This window comes from Cinclus cinclus, chromosome 23, assembly GCF_963662255.1.
Source record: "Cinclus cinclus chromosome 23, bCinCin1.1, whole genome shotgun sequence".
NCBI classification, from domain to species: domain Eukaryota; kingdom Metazoa; phylum Chordata; class Aves; order Passeriformes; family Cinclidae; genus Cinclus; species Cinclus cinclus.
In genome coordinates, this window is record NC_085068.1 from 6,859,629 (window position 1) to 6,887,086 (window position 27,458).

The 27,458-nt window shown below is 44.4% G+C and overlaps 1 protein-coding gene across 1 annotated transcript in view; it reads right to left on the reverse strand.

The window, feature by feature from the left end:
• Positions 1-17,484, reverse strand: part of MIB2 (MIB E3 ubiquitin protein ligase 2) — a 28,704-nt gene extending 11,220 nt beyond the window's left edge. Inside the window, 8 exon segments of the mRNA XM_062507463.1 lie at positions 776-938; positions 1,650-1,754; positions 2,809-2,916; positions 4,481-4,623; positions 5,867-6,061; positions 7,745-7,851; positions 15,351-15,522; positions 17,238-17,484. Of these exon segments, the coding sequence (XP_062363447.1) occupies positions 776-938; positions 1,650-1,754; positions 2,809-2,916; positions 4,481-4,623; positions 5,867-6,061; positions 7,745-7,851; positions 15,351-15,522; positions 17,238-17,484 (1,240 nt within the window).
• Positions 17,485-27,458: the final 9,974 nt, after the last annotated feature.

A 27,458-nucleotide genomic window follows, 5' to 3' on the forward strand; every position in this document is an offset into this window, starting at 1 on the left:
CAAAGCACCAAAAAAAATCCCCTCTATGCACCATGTGATCCCAAACTCAATTTCAGGGCAGATTAGGCAAAACAATTCCTGATTTCACAACAGTTCCATGCACAGACCTGGGAATATTTCATAAGACCTCAAGAATCAGTGTCCTTGTACAGGAAACAGGATGGAACAGGGAACTAAGACACAACAAGGATCAGGCAAATCCTGAACCTAGGGCAGGATTAGCTGCACTAGCTGCACTTAGCAATTCTGAGCCCTAAACTCTGTATTTTCCTGTCAAGGGCAGCTTTGTTTGCCCAATAAGGTACAGCAAAGTTTTATTTTGTATTTCCCCATTAAGCCCAGAATTTCCAAGTCTTAAATTCTGTATTTTCCTAATAAGGCCCAGCTTTGCTTGCCCAGTAAGGCACAGATGGATTTTATTTTGTATTTCCCCATTAAGCCCAGCATTTCCACATCCTAAATCCTGCATTTTCCTATTAAAGCCACCTTTGCTTGCCCAGTAAGGCACAGCAAAGTTTAATTTTCTATTTTCTTGTTAATCCCAGCATATCCAAGTCCTAAACTCCCCTGAGTCATAAATTCTGTGTTTTCCTGTTAATCCCAGTACTTCCAAGCCCTAAATCCTGCATTTTCCTAAGGTCCAGCTTTGCTTGCTCAGTAAAACACAGCCAGACTTTTAGTTCTTCATCCAGGGAAGAACATCCAGATTTTGTCACCATCCAAAGATGTGGATCCAAGAGCTCCCAGGCCCTGGGGGAACAGGTCTGTCCCTTACTTTTGGGTTCCTTGGCACTCTCCGTGGTCATCAGGTTGGCCTCCTCCTCCCTCTGGTAGGCTGTCAGGCAGGCAGGGTTGAAGGTCCAGGACTGTCCCCCCACTGACACCCGCAGATCTCCGTCCCCATAGACCTTGATCACCTTCCCAATGTGCCCCAAGGTCTGCAAGGAAAAAAATAGGATTTTTTTCCCCCAAAAGTTGCAGTTCCCACACCCAAAGCCAGGGCTTTTTTCTGGGTTTTTTTTTTTGCTTGTTTTTGGTTTTGTGGTTGTTTTTTTTTTTTTGGGGGGGGGTTTTTTTTTTTTTTTTTTTTTGTTTGTTTGTTTTTTTTTTCATAAAGCTGCAGCTCCTGCTGTGTGAAAAGAAGCACTGGACAAGTGACACACTCACAGACAACTCCCACTTCAAGGACAGAGGGTTCTCACCAGTTTCTCTCTCACTGGTTTGCCATGGAAGGCACACTGGAAATGGCTGGAGATGGAGGTGCTGATAGAACTGATCAAGCTGGGACTGGGAAAAGTTTCCTCTGGGCTTTAACTGCTCCTGGAGGAACCTGCATCCCACTTTTTAGCCATACTGGGCTGATTTTTCCAGTTCTCTGCCTCATCCCAGAGAATCAGGGAGGGCATAAAGAGGACTTTGGTGATGGAAACCTCTCCCATAAGTTGGTGTCTGCCAAATCTTTTCTTGTCAGAATCCCCCTTGTCCCGTTTGGGTGCCGTGGTCACCAAGAGCCACCAGCAGCAGGGGCTGGGCAGGGACTTCCCAGCAAGAATTCTGGGGGGACACAAGCCCATGTCTAAGTGCTGAAGGCTTGGGGAAGCTCAGGAGGTTACTGGGCTGTCCTGGAACTGGAACTGGTGCGCACTCACAGGTGCCATCTCATCTGTCCACTCCCCATGACCAGGTTGGAACCGCTTCACTGTTTCCATATCATCTATCACCCGGACCACATCACCAACCCAAAAGGTGTTGAGCTACAAGAAAAAGAAAGTCATAAGCTTTTGGGGGATGAAGCCACACACACACACACAGACAAAAAAATTAATAGTGAGCAGCCCCCTCCGCCCCATTCCCAAAATCCCAACAAACAAGACACCCACTGAGTCAAAAACCAGCATCGTAAAACAGAAATGCAACTACCAAGAAAGCTGTAAGAACTGAGCTGCAAAATAAACACAGTCTGAATCTCTTTTAAACCAAATGGACATTTAAGTAGGGAAATAATTTGGAACAGGCTGTTTCCTAACTTCTTTTGCTCCAAATCATTTATAATTAATACCAGATAAAGCCTGGAAGTTTTCTTGGTCCATCTCCTCACTACACCTGGCTTGGCACTGGAGATTTTAATTCACTCTAATAAGGAAATTAAATCTGTTTGTTATTTAAAACAAAAAAAGGAAACCAGGGTTTATCTGTGCTGGCAATTTGCCAGATGCTCCCTCTGCTCACTGAGTTAATAAGGGAGCAGTGTCAAAACACACTTTTCAGAGCAGACTAATTTTGTGCAAAACAGTCTGACACTGCATTTTCCACTGGTGTTGGGAGTTTTTAGCATTGTGACCTTGTTCAGAATTTTGTGGTCTTCTAGCAGCTTCTTCTATACATAATTATCTCTAATCTTAATCATCCACTTCTCAAAGACCTCAAACCTCTGGGGAAGGCCAGAGCTGTGAGCTTTAGAAATGCAGCCACAAAATTAGAAGAGCTGGATTAAAGACTCAGAAGAAATCAGACAGAAGTGAGACAAAGACAGAAAAAAAGAACAACATGGAGACACAAAACAAGGAAGAACAAAAAAAAAAATCAAAGGGAAATTATATGGGGAAAAAAGGTTCATCACAAGGCAAGGCAGCTGCAGAAGAATGAGGGACTGGAAGCTGAAATTAAGAAATGGAGTTTACCTGAAGGACTTGCAAATACAAAAGTTGATAAAACAGGACAATTGTGCTCCCTCATCACCTGCTGAGCCCAAACCCAGCAGGTTCCATGATTTTCCTGCAGCATTCCCAGGCCAAGGCCAGCACCTACCTTGGTCAGGGCTCCAGGATGGAAAGTCCAGCGGGTCTCACTGTTGAACTGGACCCTCACGTCCCCTCTGTCTGTGATCCTGTGCACGGTCCCTGTCTGCCCAATGAACTTTGGACACAAAAAAACACAAGAGGGGAAAGCCCCTAAATAAATCACATTGTTTAATAGTGAGGAAAGAAGGTATCCAAGGTACAGATGGATAAATCACCCAGTATTTCCCATCCACAGTGCTCCCAAACCTTTATTCTGTATTTTCTTACTAAAAATAGAATTTCCCAATTTGAAATTCCTGTTAGTCCCAAATTCCTGCATTTCCTGTTAATCCCAGCATTTCCAAGTTCTAAACTCCCATGAGTCATAAATTGTGTATTTTCCTGTTAATCCCATCATTTCCTAATCCTAAATTCTGCATTTCCCTGTTAATCCCAGCACTTCCAATGTTGGCATGAGACACAAACATTGTTTTTCCACAAAAAGGAGGGGAAAGGGTCCTCCAAAAGCTCCTCTGAAAGAGCAGCATATTGGGGGAGGAGGGGGATAGGAATACAAATTGCAGAAATGCTTGAAAATTATAAAATACCAGCAAGGCACAGTGTGAGAGGGGAAAAAGGGGCAAGGTGCACAAAACAAAATTGTGAAGTGCAGGGTTCTAGATCTGTTCTTGTAGATCCTGAGCAGATCATGGTTTATAAAGAGGTTTAAAATGCCAATTTCTGAGGTGACAGGAGGTTCCTGTTTCTGTTTAATATCCCTCTCTACCCCTGCATTCCCCAACAAAAGGAATTCAGGAGCACAGAGGTTCAACAACCAGCAGCAGACACAGCAACACCCAAAATCTACAGCTTTGGGGGTGTATTCCTGAGCTGGAATATAAAAAGTCATGGCTCCACTGGCAGCTTTGTTAAAACTCATCAGAAGATGCCAACTCCCTGCCTGCCAGGCTGAAAAAATCCCCAAAAAACAGAGGTTGATGCTCAGTTAAGAGATTTTTACATTGAAACTGAAATGACAGTTTGCCTTGACATTTTGAAGCCTGATTTCAAAAAGTCTGCTCACCTATAGGGCAGGTTGGGCCAGGATAGATATTTAACATATCTTGATAGATTTGCAGTGTTTATTCATGCTGTTTACAGTAATAGGTGCCATTTCTATCTTCATTTCCTCTACTCTCTGGGGTTTTTTTTAAAAAACAGGTGATAGCAGACTGATGGCTCTTCAATTTAAAGGAAAGATTAAGCTCCAAAAATATGATATGGGCTGAGAAATTTTAGCCCTGGCCAAGGACAGAGCCCAATGCTGACAAAACACATAACTTTAATTACCAGTAATGCACAACACAAAAGAAGCCAAACAAGGAATGGAACCAGAACACCAAAGAAAAGATCTGTGGCTCATTTAAAAACAAACCAGCCTTTTCGTTTTGTTGGTGTTTTTTTTTTTGTGTTTTTGTTTTTTTATTTGGCTTCCAAGACTTTTTCAAGGATCCACAAGGCCATTCTCATCCAGCAGAGCCTATAAATAACTCAAACTCCAGTTTCCTATCACTAAAAAAAAATCTGTATCTGTGATTCAGTTCACCTTTAGGTCATACAAAGATGCTCTGGTAACTTCCTGAGCGGTGCAGAATGAGGGAGAGGCTGAAATTGCACCCAGGGAGAATGCAGGGACATACCTCAGCCATTTTGGGATTCCAGCCTCCATGGCCCTCCTGCATCTCCCTCAGGATGTCGATGTCCAGCAGGCACTTCACCTTGTCCCCGTGCTGGAAGGGATGCCTGTCTGTGCTCTCCTTCCTCTGCAGCTCAGCTGGTTTCCCTGGGGACAACAAGGAGAGCACCCACAGGCATGCAGGGTGCAGTCACACACCTTGGGTGCCTCACTGGCTTCCTTACAAGGGTTGAAAATGAACATTAACTGGGGCAGAATGGTGCAAACCCCTTTTCGTGCCCTATACACTCTATAGGGCAGCACAGAAATCAGTAGGATTTAACTCTAACTGGATATAAATAAAGCATAAGCAGCTCTACAAGACACATTTTGTCCCTGTGCAGAGCAGGGAATGCCTCTCAGGCCATGGAAGACACCAGGAGCTGTTCTTAGCAATCCACTCACCCACAACTGCTGTTCAGATGTGCCCACACAGCACCCAAAATTAGTTCTGCTCTCCACAGGCAGGCACAGAATTCACTCTGAGGAGCTCCTTACCCTCCCACCCTTCCCATGCAGCCATACCCCTGGAATTAAGTTCCTCATCCAACCCTTTCTTCCCTTCAAGCTCTTGCCAAGCTGCTCAAGGAGAGAAAAGTCTGAGAAAGACTGATAAAAGTGTGCCTGGGTTTTATCTGAAAAGTCTGATAGAAGCCCTGATTCTGCTGCTGCAAACACAAGAACAGATTTCTCTGTTTTTCTTCAGGGGAGATAAAGATGGTCCCTGCACTGCATTAAAAAAAAAAAAAACCAAACAAACAACCCCATAACTAAATTACACCTGGGTTTAAAAAATCTTCAAGTCCAAAAGCACAAGGAGTTTCCCTGGACCTAAGAGGAAAAGGGGATTGCAGCAAGTTGCCAGTACAGACATCACCCTTTCTAATTTTTGGCTGTTCCATTCTCCAAAGTCTCCCTTTGGTCACATTCCTCCTTTGAACACACCTTTGGCTCCACCAGGAGAGTGTTTGCTCTCTAAGAGCACAGTGAACAATAGCTTGCCTGAAGAATTAAAAGCTTTGAATGGACAAATGTAGCAAAAGTGAGAAAAGTTGGACTCTGTGACAGAGTAGGAATTTCCTTTATTTCCAGCAGAAGTTGTATTCCTTGAGATACAGCTGTGGGTATCTCATGGTTTTACCACTGAAAGGCCAAACTATTTCATGAACCATCAGGCAGTATGTTCACACACAAACCAAATTCTCTCAAATGATTCTCATTATGTGGGAACTTTAGAAAATCAGGACACCGTTTTACGTCTTCCAACAAAAAGTGGCTTCAGCGCCAATGGCCGCGTCAATCCCAACTTCTCAACAAAGGCTTCACTCAGCAAAGATTTATCTCCACCCACCTAATTTTGGGAGGTGCTCCTTGTAGTAGAAGCCCCCAGAAGCCTCCACAGTACATTTGAGGTCCACTTTTCCCTTGTGGCCCACCCTGTAGACGTTGGTGGTTCCATCTGCCCAGGTGACGCTGGCGACGCTGCGGCCGGTCTCCACGTCCCAGCCCCGGATATCGACCACGCGGCCAGTCTTGCCCTCACCCCCTGAGGGGAAAAGAAGTGAAAAATCAGGAAAACTGGATCATGAGACGACTCATTTTGACTAATTAGGAGGGAATCTCTGCGTTCAATTTGCTGAAATCCAGCGAGCCATTCATTTGGAATGGTTCTGTGGAGAATTCTTGGTGTGAAGGAGCACGGCCTAGTTAGGGAATGCACACGTGGTGTCATGGCATCACACTGTGGCAACAACAAAAAAAATCAGCAGTGCTGCAAAACCCGCCCAGGATCTTTAAATCTCTCTCCAACACCATCCATGTGGGGGAACATCAAATAAACTTTGTTTTCTTCAAGCGAGGAGCAACTGGAAGAACGCAGAACAGGAGGATGGATGTGTGCAGGTGAACCTGGCTGGGCACTGGGACGTGCTCTGAGCCAAGAGACAACACTGAACCTTGGGAAGGCAATCAGGGTATGCAGATTCCCAACCCCATAGTCACTCTGCACTTCCCCAGAACTCCCCCAAATGGGGACAGCAACATCTGTCTCACTGAGGAACTTCTGATTTTCTGCAAAATCCTACAATCCAACAGCCTGAAGGAGCTGAATTCCTCATTTATCAGCATGTCTAAAAAGCACAAGACAAATGCTGGGTTTTGGTGGCAGCTCTACTCATGACAAGATCATGGCTGTGGATGGGGGCAGCTCCACCAAAACCTGAGAGCAGCTGAGGAGTGGATTTAGGGCTCCTCTCACTGCTCCTGCTCAGGGAGCTGCTTTCAGGTCAGCACCACCGTAAGCAACACGAGTCTCAGACATGTAAATGCTGCTCTGATCTCAAAAGGATGGATAAGCTGTATTGAGCATAAGCTGCTTTTGCTCTCAGACCCTGCAAAGATCCACATCCTGCACTGAACTCAGAGCTGCAATAAATGGCAGAGTCAACTTTGGAAACCTTTGAACTTTTGACTTAATTCTTCAGGAGCTAAAGGAGCTGTAAACATCACACTGTGTGTGCAGGGCTCTGGGACAAATGGGCAGGAAAGCTTCCTTAGCCCTGGAGCACCACACAGAAATTGCTTTCAGGGCCTGGGGACAGGCATTACACCCCAAAAGCAGCTTTAAAAAGGCATTTTTGTCCCACTGCATTTTCAGCCTGAAGGTTTCAATTCCTACAGAAAGCAGGAACCACTCTCCAGTAATTAGAGTCCTTCATTAGTGCACCATGTGAAACCCTCCTTAGAGAGAATTTCTCCCCACTGTTCTTGAAAGTATCCAAATAAGGACATTCCACAGAACTCCAAAAGAAAATGGATACTGTACTCAAAGTCAGATAAACTTTCCACTATCAATTAAAGCTTTTTCAAGAAGAGAGAAGTCTTTATTTTCTTGTAACATGGTGTGCATTTACAGTTTTACACAGGAACTTGCAGGATGGTTCCCAGTGGTTTTCACATCTATGAAAGAGGAGCAGCAAAACTTCCTCCCCACACCCTGGATATGGTTTATGTCACAGATGTGTGACAACCAGAAATACAAGAAAACAGTGGATATTAATTACTCTAAAGAACAGGCACCTGCATTACCTGAACAACTCCCCTAGAAGCTGCTGCTCAGCACATGGATTTTCAACCAGCAATTCGTAAAAATAAAATAATATTATATATATATATATATATATATATATAATCAAATGGTGTTTTACAGAGCATCCCAAAGGCAGCTTACCATCCTGGTTACCCCATTCCCAGTCAGGCCCACGGACCACTTTAGCCCCCTGGAAAGTCCCTTTTAATGTGATGCGAGTCAGATTCTGTCGAGGGCTCACTAGGACCCTGGAAAAACAAAATCAGAGGAAACAAATGAATTTGTTGTTGTTGTAGACACTGACAAAGCTCTGTTCCAGCTGAGGGCTGTCACATGAGGACCATCCTTCATTTTTAGGGTAAGGAACATTACTGGGGTAGCCCTGCATGGAGGCATTAATGGAGCTCAGCACATTCTATACCCAGAAAATCAGAGCAGCTCAGAGCAGCAGGGCTGTGGCTGCACCATTCCCAGGCTCTCACAACCTTCCCACCTGCCCTGCACCCCACACCCCCAGCACAGACCCCCATCCAGCTGCAGGGAAAAGGAAAAAGGTACCTACGTGATAGTGAACAGGGGGTCTGACGTCCTGTTAAAACAGCTCCCAATTCCCATAATGTCACAGCAGCCTCTCTGCTGGCTCTGTGTGTGCTGTCTCCAGGCTGCCACGAAGCCTTCTCATGAGTTACCAAGCCACCAAAATCCACGGGGACCTGCCTGGCTGCTCAGCCAGGGTACAAACCCCTTTTCTAGGTGACTGCAAAAGTGCCCCAATCCATGCCCGTGGAGCCAGACAGGCTCTTGGCAACTCCCAGCCCAGACAGAGCAACCCAAGTTCAGCAGCTGTTCCACAGGGCAAGGGGAGGGGAAGCTTCCTGGCAGCAGGGCTGACCTCAGAGCACTGCATTTATTTTCCATCTAATACCTCCAGAGGGAAGGTGAAGACTCAGGAGGATAAAAAGCTTATGCTTGAACTTACTGTTTACTTATCCAGCAAATACTTAAGTCTTTTATTTTTCTTAACCTGTTACCAGATCTCCCACCTGTGGTTTACAACCTCGAGTGTTTCAGAAGAGGGAGAGATTATTTATGCCTTGCTCTAATAATCACTGAATGATCATTAATTACCCAGGCTGAAGCTCAACAGGAGGAAGATATTTGGAGGGTTGAGATTTTTTCTGGTTTAAGCACCATTAAGGATGGATATTGTTATGAAAGAAGATAATGACAGTGGAAAAGCTCAGCTATAAAGAGCCACTGCTCAGCATTCTTTTTATTGCACTGTGCCAGGCACTACAGACTGGCTTCAAAAAGACCAGCATGGATTTGGGTACAGCCTCTGAAACAGCTTAGATGTTTTCACTGCGTTTTGTTCAGTGGTTTCCTAATAATTTATCAAAGATGTCTGAGCCAAGCCCTTAGACAGAATGATAAAAATATAATTCTCTCTTCCAAACCTTTCTTTCACAAGGGATGGGATTCAGTGCAAAGATTCTTAGTGATAGTAAAACAAAGCACTGAGCTGAGCTTAAGATATTTAAATAGCAAAATATCCACCACTCTTCTATTCTTAGCAGAAGTTCCCTTTTTGGATTATCATGTAACAGTAGTCATTCCCCATCTCAACACTCTCACATTAACCTTCCACTTCCTCTGAAATTTGTGGATGGGGACCAAAAAAACCCAAAGCTGATCAATTTAGAAAGATGAGCTTCCTTAAAGAGGAAAACACAAGAAACTCTATCTCCTGTCCTGCTGAAATGCTGGGGCCCTCCTTCCCCAGACTCACCAAAATCCTGCCTTAAACCACTGCAGACCAGCACCACCAAAGAATGATGCAAGCACCAGATCTCCTCAGCCAATGATCCTTATCAAGGTTTTCATCTAATTCAATGTTTTGCTCCAAATACTGGATAACAACCAAAGTTACCCAGTGTGATGCAAAAATCCCCCCAGGATAAATTTAACCACTGCGATACTGCCTTTAATAACAACATTAATTATGACAGCACAAGTCTGCAGCCATTTCTGCCCTACAAATTCCAAGGATATTAAATTTCTGCAGAGCCCAGAAAGCATTTGGGAGCATGTACTGTACAGAATGAAGTTATGGCTCTCTCCAGCATGCTGGGAGCCACTCCCTGGGGATGTTCTGCTTGTGCTCAAGTTTCTCTGAGGTGTTCATTTGGCTTTTGACATCTCTGAGAACTCTGCTGCAGCATCTGGAACAGCAGTATCACTCCTGCTTTAAAGGGATGGGAGATCCAAACTGACTAAACAAAAACTACTTTTAATTTGCAGCACCACGGCAGAGCTCCTTCACATCAGGCATGGTTGATGTGTTTTGTGAGATTTTTCTGCTGCAGAAAGTTCTTATCTGAAGAAATAAACACAATGAAGGGGACTGAGAAGCAGATGGGATGGTCACCCTGTAAGGTGGCAGGCCATAAAAATGACATTAATCCTTTCAGAAAGGCACAGCTCTAAAACAGATTTTCAAGTCATGGGACACACAAACCCACATCCCTGCCAGGACACACAAAGATCCACCTCCAGAAAAGCCAACATGAAGATCTTGCAGGAACTACAGGCAAAAGTGACCTCAATGCAAGAAATTCCAGGTTTTCTAATCCCCCTAGCAAAGCTTTTCCTGAAGCTCTTCCAGCAAAGGATAAAGGAAGGCAGTTCTGACAGATGGCTGCTGGTTGTTCAAGCAGGAACCAGACTAAGACAAGGACACTGGGAGAGGGATCAGGATCACAGAAACCTATTTCAGGAACTATCTTTACCCAGATTTTTTTCCTTTTCAATCCTCTCCTTCCTTGACAAGGCCCAGCTCTTGACAAAACCAGCTGTATCATTATAACACATCTTTATAAGTAAAAGCTGTGGGTTTTTTGGTAGCTCCCAAAGAAACTCAGATCAAATCCTGATCTGGAAAGCCACAGCAGGGAAGGTTTCAGACCAAGGTTACTAAACGGGTACTAAAAAGGTTCCTGCAGACAGTTTTTCACAACTGTGCTCTCAGAGATGTTCATCCAGAGTATTTAAAGGCAGAATATTGTACTGAGAAGATGCAGAAACACAACTGAGCACACAGTGAAAATGTCTCATTATCATCCTCCAAACTTCATTATTAGTTCAAAACCCAGGCTAAAGCTGGTTCAGTGAAGGCTTCTCTTGCTTGCAGTTTTGATTGTGTAATTCCATAAAATATAAAGATAAAATATGCCATTGAAACACAATCCCTGTTCTAGAAATCAATCAGAATAATCCAAATTAAACAAGGAAAGCTTCAGTGTGACAATACACCTTGGTGTTCACGTTTGGGCTTTTTTAAGGAGGCACAGGCAATTTATCTGGCAAATCATGGTTTTGTTTTTTTTCCCTAAAGTAAAATCATACAAATTAATTACATATAAAAAAATAAGAAATCCATATTAATAAATTAATTCGATTCCAAATATTCCTCACCCAAATTTCTTAGCTTCAACTGCATAAATACCACCTGTTGAGGAGGTTACTATGTAAATAAACCTGCAGCCCTTTATTGCCCAGTAATCAAACACCCAGCAGCTGTCACTCAGTTGCTGGATTAGCTCAGCTCTCAGCAGAAGCAGCCACAGATGGGAGGTTGGATTATTAAAGCTGCCTTGAATGGGTCTGCACTGCACAGATCTAAATCAGAGCACGCACTTGTTCCTGGATCTGATTTCCAAATCCAGCTGGTAACTCCACCAGACAGAGCTGGTTTAAGAATTACAGATGAAAATAACTGCAATTTCTGTTTTGACTACAGGATAAAACACAATGGGAGAAAATATTTGTATTTCTTGTGCTTGATTACACAAAACATTTCCCTGTGCAGCTCGCTGGCTCCTCCAGCTCCATTGTTTGCCAGGGAAAAAAAACCAACAGGGCTTGTAAAAAACTACTGAGGTTGTGATTTATTGGTGAGAGAAGGCTAGAAAATAGCCTGGGTAAAATGCACCATATCTGAAATTCAACTCAGCTCCAGCCCTGAGCAGGTGATCCAAGCAAAATATTGGTGCTGCATGGGAATATAATAACATTAATATTTTGTATGAGATTATCTCAGGTCTGATTATTTACAGAACTCACCAGAGTGTGCCTGACTTTTCCAGCCCTAATATAAACTTGATGAGCTTTGCTTTGCTGCCCTGCTCACAGACATTGATTTATCTTCCAATTACTAAGCACATATTCAGCAAATGGATACAACTCTGAAAAAAGCTCTTCAGTAAAACTGAGCTGCTCCATCCTTTTAAGCCAAAGATGAGAGCCTCTCCCACAAGAGCCATAAAACTCAAACTAAACAAGACCAATAAAAAAAAAAAAAAAAACAACTAATTAGGAGGTCAGGAAGAGATTACCTCAAATAGCAAAATTTAAAAAAAAATCAGCACCTCAAGTTCAAACTCAGGTCATTTTAAGAGCTGAAATAGCCTTCAGGTAAAGGTGTCTTCAAAGCCTCTTTAGAAAACTGATTGGGAACCTTGTGCAGTGCCTGTCGGGGGTTAAATCCTCCTCAATCCTGGGATTAGTGACCTGCTACAAACAGGCATGTGTTGGCCTTGCCTGGTTCAGTTGGCCAGGGGTGGCTCTGGCAGCAGCAACAGCAGCAGGAATTTGGGAAGAGCCAAAGGATCCCCATTCCCTGCCAGAGAAAGGAGGTGGGAGAATCCTGGTCTCTAAAGGAGACTCAACAACAAACAGCATTTACTACTTTTTAAATACTCTGGTTTTCTCTTTTTGTCCTTAGGGAACTGCCAAAGGTTTTTTCTTCTATTTTATTTAGAAGGAGAAAAAAGAAAAAGAGAGATGAGTGATCTAAGCAATAGTCCCAGTGAGTCATAAGCAGGCAATTTCTGTTCTTGAAAAGGATGCTGCAGTGCCTTAGGGAAAGTGTCCCCACAGCTCAGAGCTCCCTTATTCCACAGAAATCCTCTCCATGGCATTGTTCAAAGGTGATCCGTGCCCTTTGTTTCACACAGGACATTCCATCCTTAATGCAGAGCACTCTCCAGAACCCTGGACCAACAAATCACATCTGCATTAAAGCAAAGATAATCCCACTGCTCTCCCTGCCCCTGCACTGCAAGGCATTTCTGGGTAAAATGGATTGAATTTGCCAGCTCCCTGTGTGAAAGCTGTATAAAACACACATTTATTGCAGTTATTGTGCCAACCTTCTTCCAACCCTGAAACCAAACCCATTTCTGACAATCTGTTTGCTCCAAAAGCTGAGTGACTTCCAAGAACCACAACGTGAACCTTTCATCCAGCTTTAAACTGCAGCTTTCCACAATGGGGAGCTTCTTCCTGGAAAATTTCTAATTCCTCTCCATCCCAAAACTCAGCTGGAATCAATACCTGCCACGCAGGAACAGCAGGAAAGGTGTTCCATGATCCAATTAAACTGCTGTTTTATGCTTACCCCTTATGGAGGCTCCCAGAAATCACTGCCACACCTGACAGGCTCATGCTGTGTCTCTTTTTCTTTTTTTAAAATCCTTTCTTTATCAGCTGCTTGTTATTCTCACTAACACACAGCAATGTAAATCAGAATAGTGCTGATTTTACAGAGATTTGGTATCAGGGCACTCTGACTTATGTCTAGAGTTGTTTTTGTCAAATAAAGTTAATCTATATCACATTTTCTCTAACCACTCAAGCAGCCACACTCACAGAAAAAAAAATGAAAAAGGTGTAAAAATTTAGGAAAAAAACCCCCAACCCAACCAAAAAGCCACCAAAGCACCATCAGACATCACATCCTGCTCTACCTCCAAAGAGCTCCCCAGTGCTTCCATGACATTCCAGAATGGTGCTGCAGGTTCTGGGCAAGCCAAACAATTCACCCAGGACAGCTCTGGCCCTGGCAGGGTTCCTGGCTGTCCTCCAGCTCCCTTTTTCACCCTGACAGCAAGAACTGCACTGCCCAACTCCAGCAGAGCCTGGACACAGGCACAGCCAAGCCTTGGAAAGGAAAATTGTTCTATTTACATCTTCCACCATTCAGATTCCTCAGGGGAAAAAAAAAAAGGAACAAGTTCTACAGAGGATGAGTCCTGGGGAGAAATTACCTAGAAATCAGCTTTTTGATCCAGGACAGCATCCCAGGTGCTCCTGGGGAGGGTCAGGGTCCTGCTGCCCAAAGGATTTCCCACCTGCAGGGTTGGGAAATCCCCAGCACAGGGCAGAAAATTGGGGCTGCTCTGCAGCAGTGCCTTTCCTATTTTTAATTAAAATGTGAGTAAAATGATGTACATTAAAACTCAAAGAAAAGACATAAGCAGGCATCCCTGAATAACTACTTGGAGATAACTCTGTTATTAATAGAAGGAGAAAGAAACCCCTTGTGTCTGATTTTATAGAGAAGTGTATTTTTATAGAGAAATGTATTTTTATAGATACAGCAAATTGTGAAGCTCACTTAACAGTAGGATCTGGCTGGCTTCTCATATTAACACAAGCTCCAGAAATACCCTAATCTGGTGCAGAAACACAAATCTCAGAGCTCAAAGGGAAGATTCTCTGGCCAGCAACATCCCTCCTCTGCCAGAACTCAGAATTCTGGCTCAACCAAGGCTGGCACCACTCAGGCAAAATCAGCTCCAAGCAGAGCTTCCCACATGGCAGGAAAAGCAGCTGCAAATCCCACACCACTGCCTTGAGCACAGCAATTACACTTTTCATTCCACAGATGGATGTAAAGCACAGTGATATTTTCAAAGGCAGACAAAAAAAAATAAAATAAAAAAATAAAATCAATGACAGAGATAAGCTGATTTCTTATTCCTTCTCCTGAAGGCAAGAGGATTATATGATTCATCTTCATGCCCACTTTAGGAAATGCAAATAAAAGTACTGGTGAGACTATTTTTGAGTTCTTCCTCAGGACAGGAGAACAGATTTCCCATGTCTTGGCAAATCATGGAGGACCATAAAATTACAGATGCTGTTCCACAGGCATCAGTGCAGCAGTCATCTCCCAAAAAAAAAAAATGTGCAGAGCAGGAGTAAGTGAGAAAGTGCTGCTTTTCAGTGAATAGACCTCAAGTATAAATGAACAATTTGGGAGTGCAAGATCCCTGTCAGCTCCCCTGAAGCCTGAGAACAGCAAATAGCCAAGCATGTCTGAGATATAATTTAATTTTGGGGAGGGGCTGAGGATGACAAAAAACAGAGTAGAAATCATTCTCTGGTCACTTAATAAAAACCCTCTGCAGATTTCTGTTTGCTGCCCTTTCTTCCAAGCAGTTTCATAAAGCCTAACCAAGCTTGACATTATTCTATAGAACAAACTTGTGAAAACCCAATCAGCAAAGCTTGAACACTGTGTGATATATTTACATTAAATTCTTTCTAAATTATCCAGACATGTTCAAGTTAGGTTCTGCTGGGTTATTTTGCACACCCCTGGGGTGCACACAGCAGGTTTTGAAGAGCCCCAGCATGGAACTGAGCCCCATAAATTGGAATTATTGTATAGAACAAACCTTTTTAGTCATAAAAAAAAACCAGCAAAACTTGAGAGCTGCCTGATCTAAATATATCAAAATTCACATTAATTGCCTTATAGACCACACAGACATGTACAAGTTAGCTTCTAAGTCATTGCTGGGTTATTTTGCACACCCCTGGGGTGCACACAGGAGGTTTTGGAGAGCCCCAGGATGGAACTGAGCCCCCATAAATTGTGCTGAGGGTGAAGAAGACTCACGGCTGGGAATGAGCGGTCTCGTAGCGCTCGAAGGAGTGCGACAGGTCGTGTTTGTTGTTCATGTAGCACTGGGTGCACAGGTCATAGTCAAAGCACATTTTGCATTTCCACCTCATGCCTCGGATGCCATGCTTCTTGCAGCAGTCACAGATGATGTTGGGGTGACGGACACCTGGAGCAGCAAAAGGAAATGGGAGATCTACACAAATTCCAGGGAAAATCAGGATTTCAGATGTATCCGCCCAGCACTGCAAAATGCCAAACCCTTCTAGAAACAGATCTTTGAGATCTACACAAATTCCAGGGAAAATCAGGATTTCAGATGTATCCTCCCAGCACTGCAAAATGCCAAACCCTTCTAGAAACAGATCTTTGAGATCTACACAAATTCCAGGGAAAATCAGGATTTCAGAAGCATCCTCCCAGCACTGCAAAATGCCAAACCCTTCTAGAAACAGACCTTTGAGATCTACACAAATTCCAGGGAAAATCAGGATTTCAGAAGCATCCTCCCAGCACTGCAAAATGCCAAACCCTTCTAGAAACAGACCTTTGAGATCTACACAAATTCCAGGGAAAATCAGGATTTCAGAAGCATCCTCCCAGCACTGCAAAATGCCAAACCCTTCTAGAAACAGACCTTTGAGATCTACACAAATTCCAGGGAAAATCAGGCTCTAAGAGCCACCCTCCCAGCACTGCAAAATGCCAAACTCTTCCAGAAAAAGACCTTTCACTGAGCCAAGTACTCCACTGGAGTGCTTCACACACAAACACCTAGAAATCCTGTGAGTCCTGTGTTTACCTCTTTACAGATTCTTACATTCCCATTTTTAATCCCAGTCATGTCTAAAGTAAACCTGCCTGCTCATTACAGCAGACATGCTGCTCACAGGAGATTGCCATGCTTAGTGCTGGGCATTGACACAGTTCTGTTTCTAAAGATAAATTATTTAAGGACTGGAAAATCCTGGCAAAACTGTTCTGAATGAACCTACTCCTCTAATCCATGCTTTACAGAATTAGGACATACAACTGTAAAGGGGATTTGAATGAATTTTGATGAATGCATGTTTTAAAGGGGAAAAAAAACCTTTGTATTGTAGGTGATGCAATAATACAATATGAAGTGATATGTGTAATTTTAAATGTCCATATCCTGGCTGGAGGGACTCTCTGCAGCATGACAAAGTGAAAGTGTTCAGCTCACAGATGGAAAAAGTAGGAAAACAGAGCCTTTGCACAGAGGCAAACAGGAACATCCTGGCCATGCACAGGTGGTGCCAAAGGCTGTCCCAGCACAAGGGACAGGGGCAGGAAGTGGCTGTGCCCTTGCCCAGGCCCTGCTCAAGCAAAGCCTTTGCACAGAGGCAAACAGGAACGTCCTGGCCATTCACAGGTCATGCCAAAGGCCATCCTAGCACAAGGGACAGGGTCAGGAGGTGGCTGTGCCCGTGGCTGTGCCCTTGCCCAGGCCTGCTCAAACTTTGCACAGAGAAAAACAGCCATGTCCTGGCCATGCACAGGTTGTGCCAAAGGCTGTCCCAGCACAAGAGACAGGGGCAGGAGATGGCTGTGCCCATGGCTGTGCTCTTGCCTACACCCTGCTCAAGCAAAGCCTTTGCACAGAGGCAAACAGGAACATCCTGGCCATGCACAGGTGGTGTCAAACGCTGCCCCAGCACAAGGGACAGGGGTAGGAGGTGGCTGTGCCCTTGCCCATGCCCTGCTCAAGCAGAGCCTTTGCACAGAGGCAAACAGGAACATCCTGACCACGAACAAGGCTCAGCATCGCTCTGCAGGCAGGCGCCAAAGGCTGCCACATGGGGCAGGTGTGACCTGGGGCAGGAGGTGGCTTTGCCAGTGGCTGTCCCCTGCTCTGCTCACCTATCTGGGCGTTGTCATAGAGCAGCAGGTCGTAAGCCCCCTGGAAGCCCGTGCGATAGTTGGTTCTGTTGCCCTGATCCCACTGCACCACCACGGTTTTGTCGGGGGTGGTGGGGCTGCCCGTCCGGCCGATCTCCACCACGGTGCCCACGTTGCCCTCGCCGCTGTCCTGGCTGCCCCACTTCCAGTCCACTCCACGGACTACCCTCATCCCGACCTGCATGCTGGCATGGGGGTCCAGCTCCATGGATCTGCACAGCAAACCCTACAGCTCCTCCTCCAGAGGGGTCTCGGAGACGGGCGGGATCACCGACAGCACTCGCGGCGTCGTAGCGGGCAGCATGGTCAGCACACCTGGAAATACAACAGGAATTTAGGGGATGCCACTCCGTGCATCACATATCCCCCAGAATGATGTGGCTGTAGAAAATGCCTGACCTGCTGAGGAGAGAAATCTCTGTTTTATTCACAACTGGGATTCTCACAGCTTAAGCACTGATGGGAATGATATAAAAACTGACCAGGCTTCCAAAGCTCATCAGCATCTGCAGTAATATCCAAAAATTTCTTCCTGAGAGCTGTGCATGAGGGAAGAGAACTGAACAAGGAGTCTACAAAATTCCAGTTACAGCCCTTGATTCCAAACTCAAGAATAAGCACAAGAGCCACCAGAGACACAACAGCAACAGAAACAAGTGAGCACAGTAAATAAAATGGAAAGAAATGACCAAGAAAACACCAGCAGCACAATTTTAGCAATAAAAGTCAATCTTAGTCTATTTTTCAGGAAGTCTCCTCACATGCATCTTATCTGAATACAGCTCTGTCAAGTTTCACTTGCCCTTCAAGGCAGTTTTGGTTTTGATTTGAGGATACAGGAAGTTTTAAAACTTGAAAGAAGCGTTTGACCATTTTCCCCAAGTAACGGCAATTTTTCAAAAACACGGCCAATGTCAGATTAATTTCAGATGTTTCCTGTTATTTATCCATGAGCTACAGCAGGAACAGGGAAGAGCTGTTGTTCAATCTGCAATAAACCCAGCAGATTTAGTGCTGGGATCAGTGAGACAGGGACAGCCTTCCCAACTGTTGCCATGACAATGGGTAAATGAGGTGAACACCACACAGATGCAGCACATCCTCAGTTCTGAATTAAATCAGATTCTTCAGTCAAGCAGATTCTCAAATCCTTGTTTCTCTCTTTACCAGCACAACAAGACAGAGAAGAGGAATGTAGCTTTCAATATGTAGAGCCTGGAAAAATCTCCTGTAGCATCCTCAGCCACCCCTGGATCTCCCTCTTCTTCCTGAGCTATCCATAACATCCAGATTTTCTCAAAAATTGAAAAGAAGGTCCAAGAGGATGCCAAGGGATGAATAATGCAGATGGCACAAGCAAAGCTCCCCCAGTGCCACGACACAGAGGGTGAGAAGCTGGTCCAGCTCAGAGGATGTGCTCAGCCCCAGCAGCACGAGCAGCTCTGGGCCCTGGGATGTGTTGTCAATACTCCCCCACCCACCAATAAAAGCAACTGAAGCCACCAAACCTTAAAAATAAACCCATCCTCCAGCCAAACATCCCCTTTTGAATGCATGGAGGAATCATTTGATGCAAAACCACATTTCCAACTTGCAGCCTGAGCCTGATTTCTGCTCAGCTTCAGCACCCCTGCAGCTTCAGCCTCTCCCTCTCCTCGGTGCTGTGACATCCCAAGAGCTGTCACACAAGAACAGCATCAAAGCAGCTGTCCTTGTGAACTTCACATCATCCTCCCCTCTATGCAGCACTAAAAGTCCCCCAAGGCAACTCTTTCATTTGTTTTTGTGGGGGTGGATGTAACATTGCTGAGCTGAAGGTGCACCAGTGTTTTCTGTCTTGATGAGAACAAGAATTATCAAAGAATATTCTTTTTAGAGCCTAGTGAGATTTTTTCCCTCTTCCTCCAGATCAGAGATGAATAAAATGGAATATTTATTGCTTCAACTAAGAGGCAGAACTGCTTTTTTTAAAGGCTGCTATGAACCAGTCAAGGCAGTCAAGCAGAGAAAACAAATGGGAACATCCAACAATGCTAAATAAACACAGTTCAATTATTGTTACAGGGCTTTTCCCTAAAAAAGAACCACCACCACCCCTTCCTGTTTCATCCAAGGGAACAGGGGGTGGGTACTAACAGAAGGAGAAGGAATTCTATGCTTAGGAAAGGAAGCAACAAATTCCACAGGGTACTGGGTGGGGATAGAGGGTCACTTGCCAGCCTTAAGAGTTTTCTGCCATTTCCCTGGGCCTTCTTCCTCTCCCCAGGAATGAATGAACCACCACAGGCTTAGAACTCTCAGTATTCCAAAGAAGGCAGTGCCAGTTCCAGCAATTATTGATCAAAGAACATTCCAGGCTGTCCCACAATACCCATAAAATGTAAATCCCCAGAGCATAAAGGAGGATAATCCCTCCCTACCTGCAAAGAGCAGAGCAGGCTGGCACTGACACATCCTGACAAGTGCCCAGCAGAGAATCCCGACAGCAGAGCCAACCCTGGGTCCCAGAAAGGCAAACCCACACTTTCCCTGGGCACCTTCCCACAAATTTTGGATGCTGTGATGCTGAATGCTTTTAAAGGAGCTGTCAGTGCTGCAAAAACCACCAGCAGCCCCTTGCTGGCTGATCTGAGGATGCTTTCCTAACGTGAATATTCCATTTCCCACACAAGGAGGCACCAACTGCATCCTGCATTCCCATCTCCTCTGCAGGGGAGATGCAGAGCAGGAGGAAAGGGCTGCTCAAAACCTTTATGGGATGAATTATGGTGCTCTTGTGGTCTGAGCCTTGCCAGAGGAGCATTATTGACTTCCTAAGTGGAAGCATTTCACCCACTGAAGCAAATACTCCTCCCTTGATGCTGCCTGGGCTGTAATTACTCCAGGGAAGGACAGGTAGAGCTGCCAGAAATAATTCACAGACAAAACATCAGTTTCCCATGGGAATTTCAAGCAACCATCAACGAATAATCCATTATAAGAAAAGCAGATTTCTGAATCCTCATCTAACATTCTGACCTTGTCCACTGTGACACAGGAAAGAGCAGCCTAGATTTAATCTCTCAGTTTTAAGAAATCCCACTAAAACTCAACTGGAAAAAGGAGAAATACTCCAGCTTTCAGCCCACAACATTTTAGCTGCAATAATTGTGGCAATATTCAACTGTGAGAGCCCAATTTCCACCTCGTGGGAGGCAAAGGTTGCTGCTGGTCTGGCCCCACAGCAAACAGAACCCAGTGCTGTAAGCAGCTGACAAAAATCAGTGCCTGGAACCTGGTGATCACATTATTTGAACAGCATGGTAAACAGAGGAAGTGTTTCAAAGAAAAAAAAAAAAGAAACCACTTTTTTTTCCTTCCCTTTACACATATTTTACAGTTTGAATTATCCTCTGAGGTAAAGTGCTCCACTTTAGAGAGGTTTGCCCATGCAGGAGGAGATGCATCCTCAGGCAACTGCAAATCACACTTCTCCAAAATTCCCAACTTCCCCAGCTGACCAGCCCCCAAAGCAGGCAGCATTACACTGAATGTTTTAAAAATACCATAACTGTGCATTTCTTACTTTTTTCATTCTCTTTGACTCTTCTGGTGCCATTAAATAAAGTCTTATCAAGCCATTAAAAGTGCAGACTGATCAGCCACCACCACTGTAAAGCTTCAAGATTTAATTTTGCATATCCTCACATCAAGAATATCAGCAGAGACACAATTTCAGTGTAATGGCTGAATTAAGCCAGCTCATATTGACTTAAAAACTGTGGGGTTTTTGCACTTTCTCCAGTACTCCTGTATTTCCCTACAGAAATAAGGCTCAGCAAGGTTTTCCCTCTTTCCTTACACAAACTTCACAGCTCAATGCCTGCCCAGAGCTCACCTGCACCATCAAGTATTGTTCCCTACCTGTTTTCCTACCTGCAGGCCAGAAATAAATAATTTTGTATTCATTAATAACAGACAACTAAGATCAAATACCTCTGCTCAAGGCTTACAGCTGCTAATATTACCAAAGTTAGCATTCATGGAAAAAAACTTTAAATTCACACAAATATTGTCACTATTAGATGAAAATAGAGCAGAAAACCAGCAAAACACACAGGAAATCAGTATTTTTGACCCACCACCACATGGACAGTGCCTTGCTGCACAGAAGCTGTGGCTGTCCCATCCTTGGAAGTGCCCGAGACCAGGCTGGACAGGACTTGAACTGGAAATAGGATGGAACCCAAACCCAAATCAAATCCAAACCAGTCTGGAACTCCGTGAGATTCCCCTGCAAAGCCACCAGGCCTCAATGACACTTTTCTTCCCTTCTCCTTGAGCAGTCAGGAATTTTGTTCAGTCTAAAATTTTGCAAAATGGCATCACCGGCACAGGGGAGGGAGGCAGAGAGGAGCAGATGCTGCTTTTGTGGCTTAATTACCAACAGCAGATAAACAAAGACATTTTACTGATGAAGCAGTCTGAGCTGAAACCAAAAAATCAGATATGGGGCAGCTGCCACTGGTGAAGCCAAGCAATCAAAAAAAGAAAAAAAAAACAAAAACAAAAAAGCCTGCATGAAGTGAAATCACTTCCAGGCCCAAACCTTCCGTGCTCCCAGAGTATATTTAACTGTATTACATAAACAGAATAAAGCAGATGATTAATAGGCCTTTGCTCAGGGATTAATATCTTGTCATTCCAGCATGAGAGCAGGCACAGGCACATCCTGAAACACAGGGAGGAAATGCTAAAAATAACCAGCCAGGCTCAGAGTCCCCACCGAGCATTTTATCTCACTTGGCCTTTACAAATGCCAGCCCATTGATCTGTTTTGCCCAAACTGAATTTTACATTCAATTTTACAATGGTTGTGTTCTGGCACTGAGCTGTTCCTTTCACTTTCAGCAATATTTGAGTGGTTCCCACTCTGCTTTTCCATCTGTTCCTTCACCTTTTCAAAGGATGCAGGTTAAGGGAAGCACCAGCAAATTTATTAATATTTAGGGATAGCAGCTCTGTGCAAACTCTTTATTCCAGCATTCCGTTTTCCTAAAACATAGATAACAACCTCAGAACAAATTATCTAAATAAATGATCTTCCACCTAAAGGTGGAAGTTAGAGAGAAGTTACACATCTTAAATTTTGGGTTCATTGTGTGTGAGTATGGCAGGACCCAACAGCTGCAGTGAACACAAAAGCTGAACTGAGCTGGCCCTGAACCTTCGAGTTAACTCAAATTTCAACCCCTCCGTGATGACCACAGGCACAGAAAAGTGAACCTGCTCCAAAAATGTAACACTGATGTGCACAAAATCCAAACTGGCTTTGTCACTGAGAGCTGTGGACTGAAAAGGGCTTTTGGTCAGCAGTGAGTAACAAAATTAATTAAACAGAAAGTGACAGCGATCACCCAAAGACACAGCACAGTGTTTTTGATGAATCAGCTCCCTGCTAACTGCAGGACTAAACCACAGAACGAACCTGGATTGCACAATGGCCAATATTTGTTTTAAAGCCCTGAAATGCAAACACCACCTTTAGGAAGCACCACCATAAACCACAAATAAACAGCTGGCACAGGCTGCCACGACCAGAAGCTGTGGCACACCACAGGGTACTGGGTTGGGCTGGGATTCACCTCATTTCCTTCTCTGCAGCTTGGTTGGGGCTCTGGTTTTGTGACCAAAGTGCTGACAGCACAGGGGGGTTGGAGCTGGGGCTAAACAATCAAAACCTTTTCTGGTTTTCCCACTGAGGCTGAGGGTGCACAGGAATTTGAGAGGGAGCAGCCAGGGCAGCTGACCCCGAGTGACTGCAGGTGCTCAGCAATAAAAACTGGGAGAAGAAAATAAGAAAGGGGAATATTTGGAGTCTCTCTGCCTTCCCAAGCAATCCTTGCACCTGAGGAATTCCTTAATTTCATTAAGGTATGAAATTCCTTAATTGTGCCTTTTTTTTTTTTAAGGGGTAATTTTAAAGGCTTAGTTTTACCCTTCCAGTCATGTTACCTGTCACAGAAAGTCCTGGTTCCCACACAGAAAGGTGGAATATCTTCTGCCAGCTCGGGGATGTTCAAAATTCACATTTCTACATCAACATCAATCAAACCCTACAAAAGCACAAGTTCCCTCTAATAGCTTCTACTCCACAGGAAAACTTCAAATTGCTGAGATCAGTGCTCGTGTGCCCAGCGGAGAATTAAAAGTGATTACAAGTGAAAGTTCACACTGGGCATCTCGTGGGTCTCTCTTATTACATCCCATGAGATAATTGCTCATGAGCCTGATGAAATTTCCTTCTGGCTTTTGATGAACTGTGTTCTTTCCAGGAGGGAGAAAAAAACAGCTCCAGCCATTTGCTTTAATTGGAGCCGACAGTTTGCAGATTTGAGCCTGGAGCCTTGAAAAAGCTCAGCAGCTGATGAGAATCCACTTTTTCCTCAATAGCAGATCTCCAAGTTAAATTTACATTGCTTTACAGTAAAAACAAACACTCCCTGCCCACACACACAACCAATAGGTAATGTTGTTTAAGGAAAAAAAAAAAAACAAGCAATTATTTGCTAAGTTTGAATGAAGGTCTTTGCATAGGAAAAAAAATGGGAGAATAGTATTTTAATTTTTTCCATGGAAGATTTCTGTGGAAAAGAAACAAAAACTCAATATTATTGCACTGAGTGTTTCCTCTCCATCTCCTGCCAGGAATCATCATCACTTTTCTGGCCCTTAGCACTAAGAGGTCAGTAATCAACCACCTGCATCCCTTGTTTCTGTGCCCAGAACAGTGACAAAAGCCACAATATTAAAAAAAAAAAAATTAAAAAGTCTAATAAAGTCAATTATAACCCATCCAGGGCAGCTGGAAAATCTCCACTACTTAAAAAACAACTTAAGAGATCTATCAGGAAGGGTTTCAGTGAACTTTATCATGCCTTGTGGAAAAGAATGGACTAGGTGGCCTCAGTAAAATCCCTTCCAGAACTATTTTCAATCATCTAGAAATAGAGGATCAGACAGAAGCATATTCCAACAGTGAGAAATCTGTCTTGGCAGCGGATTTCAACTGTGCTCTTCCTTGACATTGCTCTAATGTATTTCTCAGAGGCAAGAGCATCTGGCCCAGAGCTGATGGTGTGGAGGCCTGGTAAAGCTCAGGTCTGCATCTCTCTCACACCAGCTATCAACTCCTATTTACCATTAAAATCTGAGTTCAAGCACTCAGAAGTTCATAAAACCCCAATCTAATGACATGACTGCCTTGCCTGTCCATAAAGTCAGTAAATGTCCCCTAAGTTGTTCAAGAATCAAAATCCTGATTTACTGCAGGAGTGAAAAAATTAAGAGGAATTAAGAATTAACTCTGATGTCCTGAGAAGTGGTTGAATAGTGGGGCTGAGGAAACACAGGGCTGTGTCTCTGGGGTAGGGCTGCTCACAGGTATTTAGACTCTAGGACCCTCAGCACTGGTGGTACAAAGGGATTAACAAATCCTCTGAGTTAGGAACACAATTTTTCCTTCTCTTTCAATTTTTCCAAGTGAAAAGCAGCTCCTTCAGCCTGGAACGGAGGGAGCTGGAGCACAAAACCTGCTGGATCCCTGATGAGCCTTGATAGCTCATCCTACCAACTTGAGATTCCCCTTCAGGCCTCCAGAAGGGTCAGCAATGCACTCCTGCCTGCTTTCAGCCTGCAACTTGCCCTTTCTGTGCTCTGAAAGCAGATCAGAAGGTTTAAGGCTAATCTCTCCTGACATGCCTTTGGCCAGGCAGGCATGTGGGAGCAGAACAAAGTGAGGAGGAGCTTTTGCCTTATTCAACCAAGGCTTGAGGGTCAGCATGTCCATCAATTCACCTCCAGGTCTGTGCATTTTACAAGTCCAGATGTTTTCTTTCTGCTCTGGGGCTCTGGAGAATCCAAGAGCACTCAGCAGATGGGAAATGGAGCCATAGGTACATGTGGGACTGGTGGCAGAGCCAGGAACAAAGCTCATACATCCCAGCTCCAAGTTCTGTTCTCCAGAGCCTGGTCACAGGAAAAGAAGGAAGTCTGAACCCCTGATTCAGCATTCATCCCTAATAATTCCCCTGGGATTCCATCAGGGAGTGTGGCTCACAGTCTAAGATCAATCAACTGATTATTCTGCCAGCACATCAATGTAACTTCACTGACTCCATTTTCCAGTGTAAATGCTGGAAGACTTCTTCTGTGTTCTTGGAAATTTCAAACACTGGTACAGAAGGAAAAGAAACATTTAAATTCTGCAAGTCTCCCAAGAAAACAACAGATTCCACTTTGTTTAAGGAGAATTCAATGATCTCTCTCCCATCAGAGCTTCCAGGGAGAGTGTATGGAAAGGTGTGCTGGTCTCCTCTGAGAACACTGAATTACAATTCTGACCCCTCCAAAAACACCCTTGACAAGGCATGAATTAGAATCCTTGACAAACAACCAGGACTCAAACAGGACTGTCCATTCTAGCCCTGGAAAGCAGCAACTTTTTCTTTCTTTCTTTCTTTCTTTCTTTCTTTCTTTCTGAATGGAAAGGGCAGGATAAGAGCTGCTGTGAGTGGCACGGTCACATTCAGCACAGCCCTGAATCCTGCCAGAGCACCCAGGAGCACTCCTGGAGCTGAGATGATGCGCAAGACAAACAGATTTGATGGGAACAGGCAGGGACAACACAACCTCAGAGAGCTGAACTAGGCTGGAGAAAGCCTTCAGCTCCAGAGAAACCACCAGGACCCGCCCCTGTGAGCAGCAAAATCAAACGTGCACAAACATAAGGCAGGAGATGAGCTCGTTTCTGAGGCAGCAGCCACAGCTCTGAGCATCCTGGAGCCACCCACTTCCAGATCAAGGCAGCTTAAAAAGCCATGGACATGCCCCTTCCCAAGAAAAAGGGAAGGAGACAACCACAACCACCACACTTACAGTACTCCCACAGTTTTTTGCAGTTTCCCAGACATTTGATGAAGTTTTAGTGGAAAAGGCATCCCAGTTCTTCCAAACAATCCCAGCAGTGGCCATTGCACACCGAAGCAGGAGAATAACAGATTGTTCATACACAAATCCGGCACAGGATTTTCACAGCCACAGAGCTCCAAACATGCTCAAAAAGAAAATGTCAAAACATATGATGCCATACAGCAATATCAGAATAAGCAGAGAATTGTGCTGAGCCAAATATCACACAAATATGAAGCTCCTTCTCACAGCAGTGACTCACAGAGCTGTGCAAAAAAGGGAAGGGATGGGAAACACATTTACCTTTGTGAAGCCTAAAAAGGGAATAACACTTCAATAAAACAGAGCTGTGGTGATGCTGTTAAATGACAGCTGTTAATAATGCTGCAGGCACCCTAAAGGAACCCCTTCCCTTCTACCACAGAATCAAATCAGTCTGAAAAACAGGCATAAGGTACTGAGGATACACCAGTGGTAGAGCTGAGACTACAGAGAGTTACCTGATACCCAACTACTGCCCTCTAAGCTAAAAAAGAACTTTTTAAAGGAACCACCATGTGCCCAAAAGATGTCACCTGCTCCAGACACAAACCTAGACAACTCAGAGCAGAAAGCAAAGCTCAAAACAGGGCAAGAGCCTCTCCAGCTGTTCCAAGGCTGTGGATGCTTCCTCTTTCTTATCTCCATTATCTACCTGTCACGCAGCATCATTCCCATCATAAAAATGTGGGATGTGGGTTATTTACAGGAGATGCAGCCCTTGACAATTCACTTCTCCAGATTATGAAACCATGAATGAAAAGTTCAACAGGTAATCAAGCATGGAGGAAGGTCCTAGAAGGATGCACAACTGCATCACTCTTCACAGCAAGCAGTTTTGGGAAACCATGGAGTTGCTAAACAGAGGAGAAATAAAAATTGTATAGTTGAGCCAAATACACTCCTCCTATAGTGACAGAGAAGTGCCGAGGATGTCGTGAGGCTCTTAGCCAAAAAGAGAGAAGGTTCAGCAGTAAAGCCAGCTGAAGTGACCTCCATGAAGGTGAGCCAGGGCTCACTTGCTTCTCAGTGAGGTTGAAATCAGAATTTGTGACATTCAGAAAGTAATTCTGCAGCTGAGCACGGCCAGTGAAACGAGAGCAAACACCTTCAGCGCCTCCAGTGCAGCTGCACCAACTTGTCTGGGTTTAGTCTGGCCCTTTCTGCCTCCATTCAGGCAGACTGGAAACACAG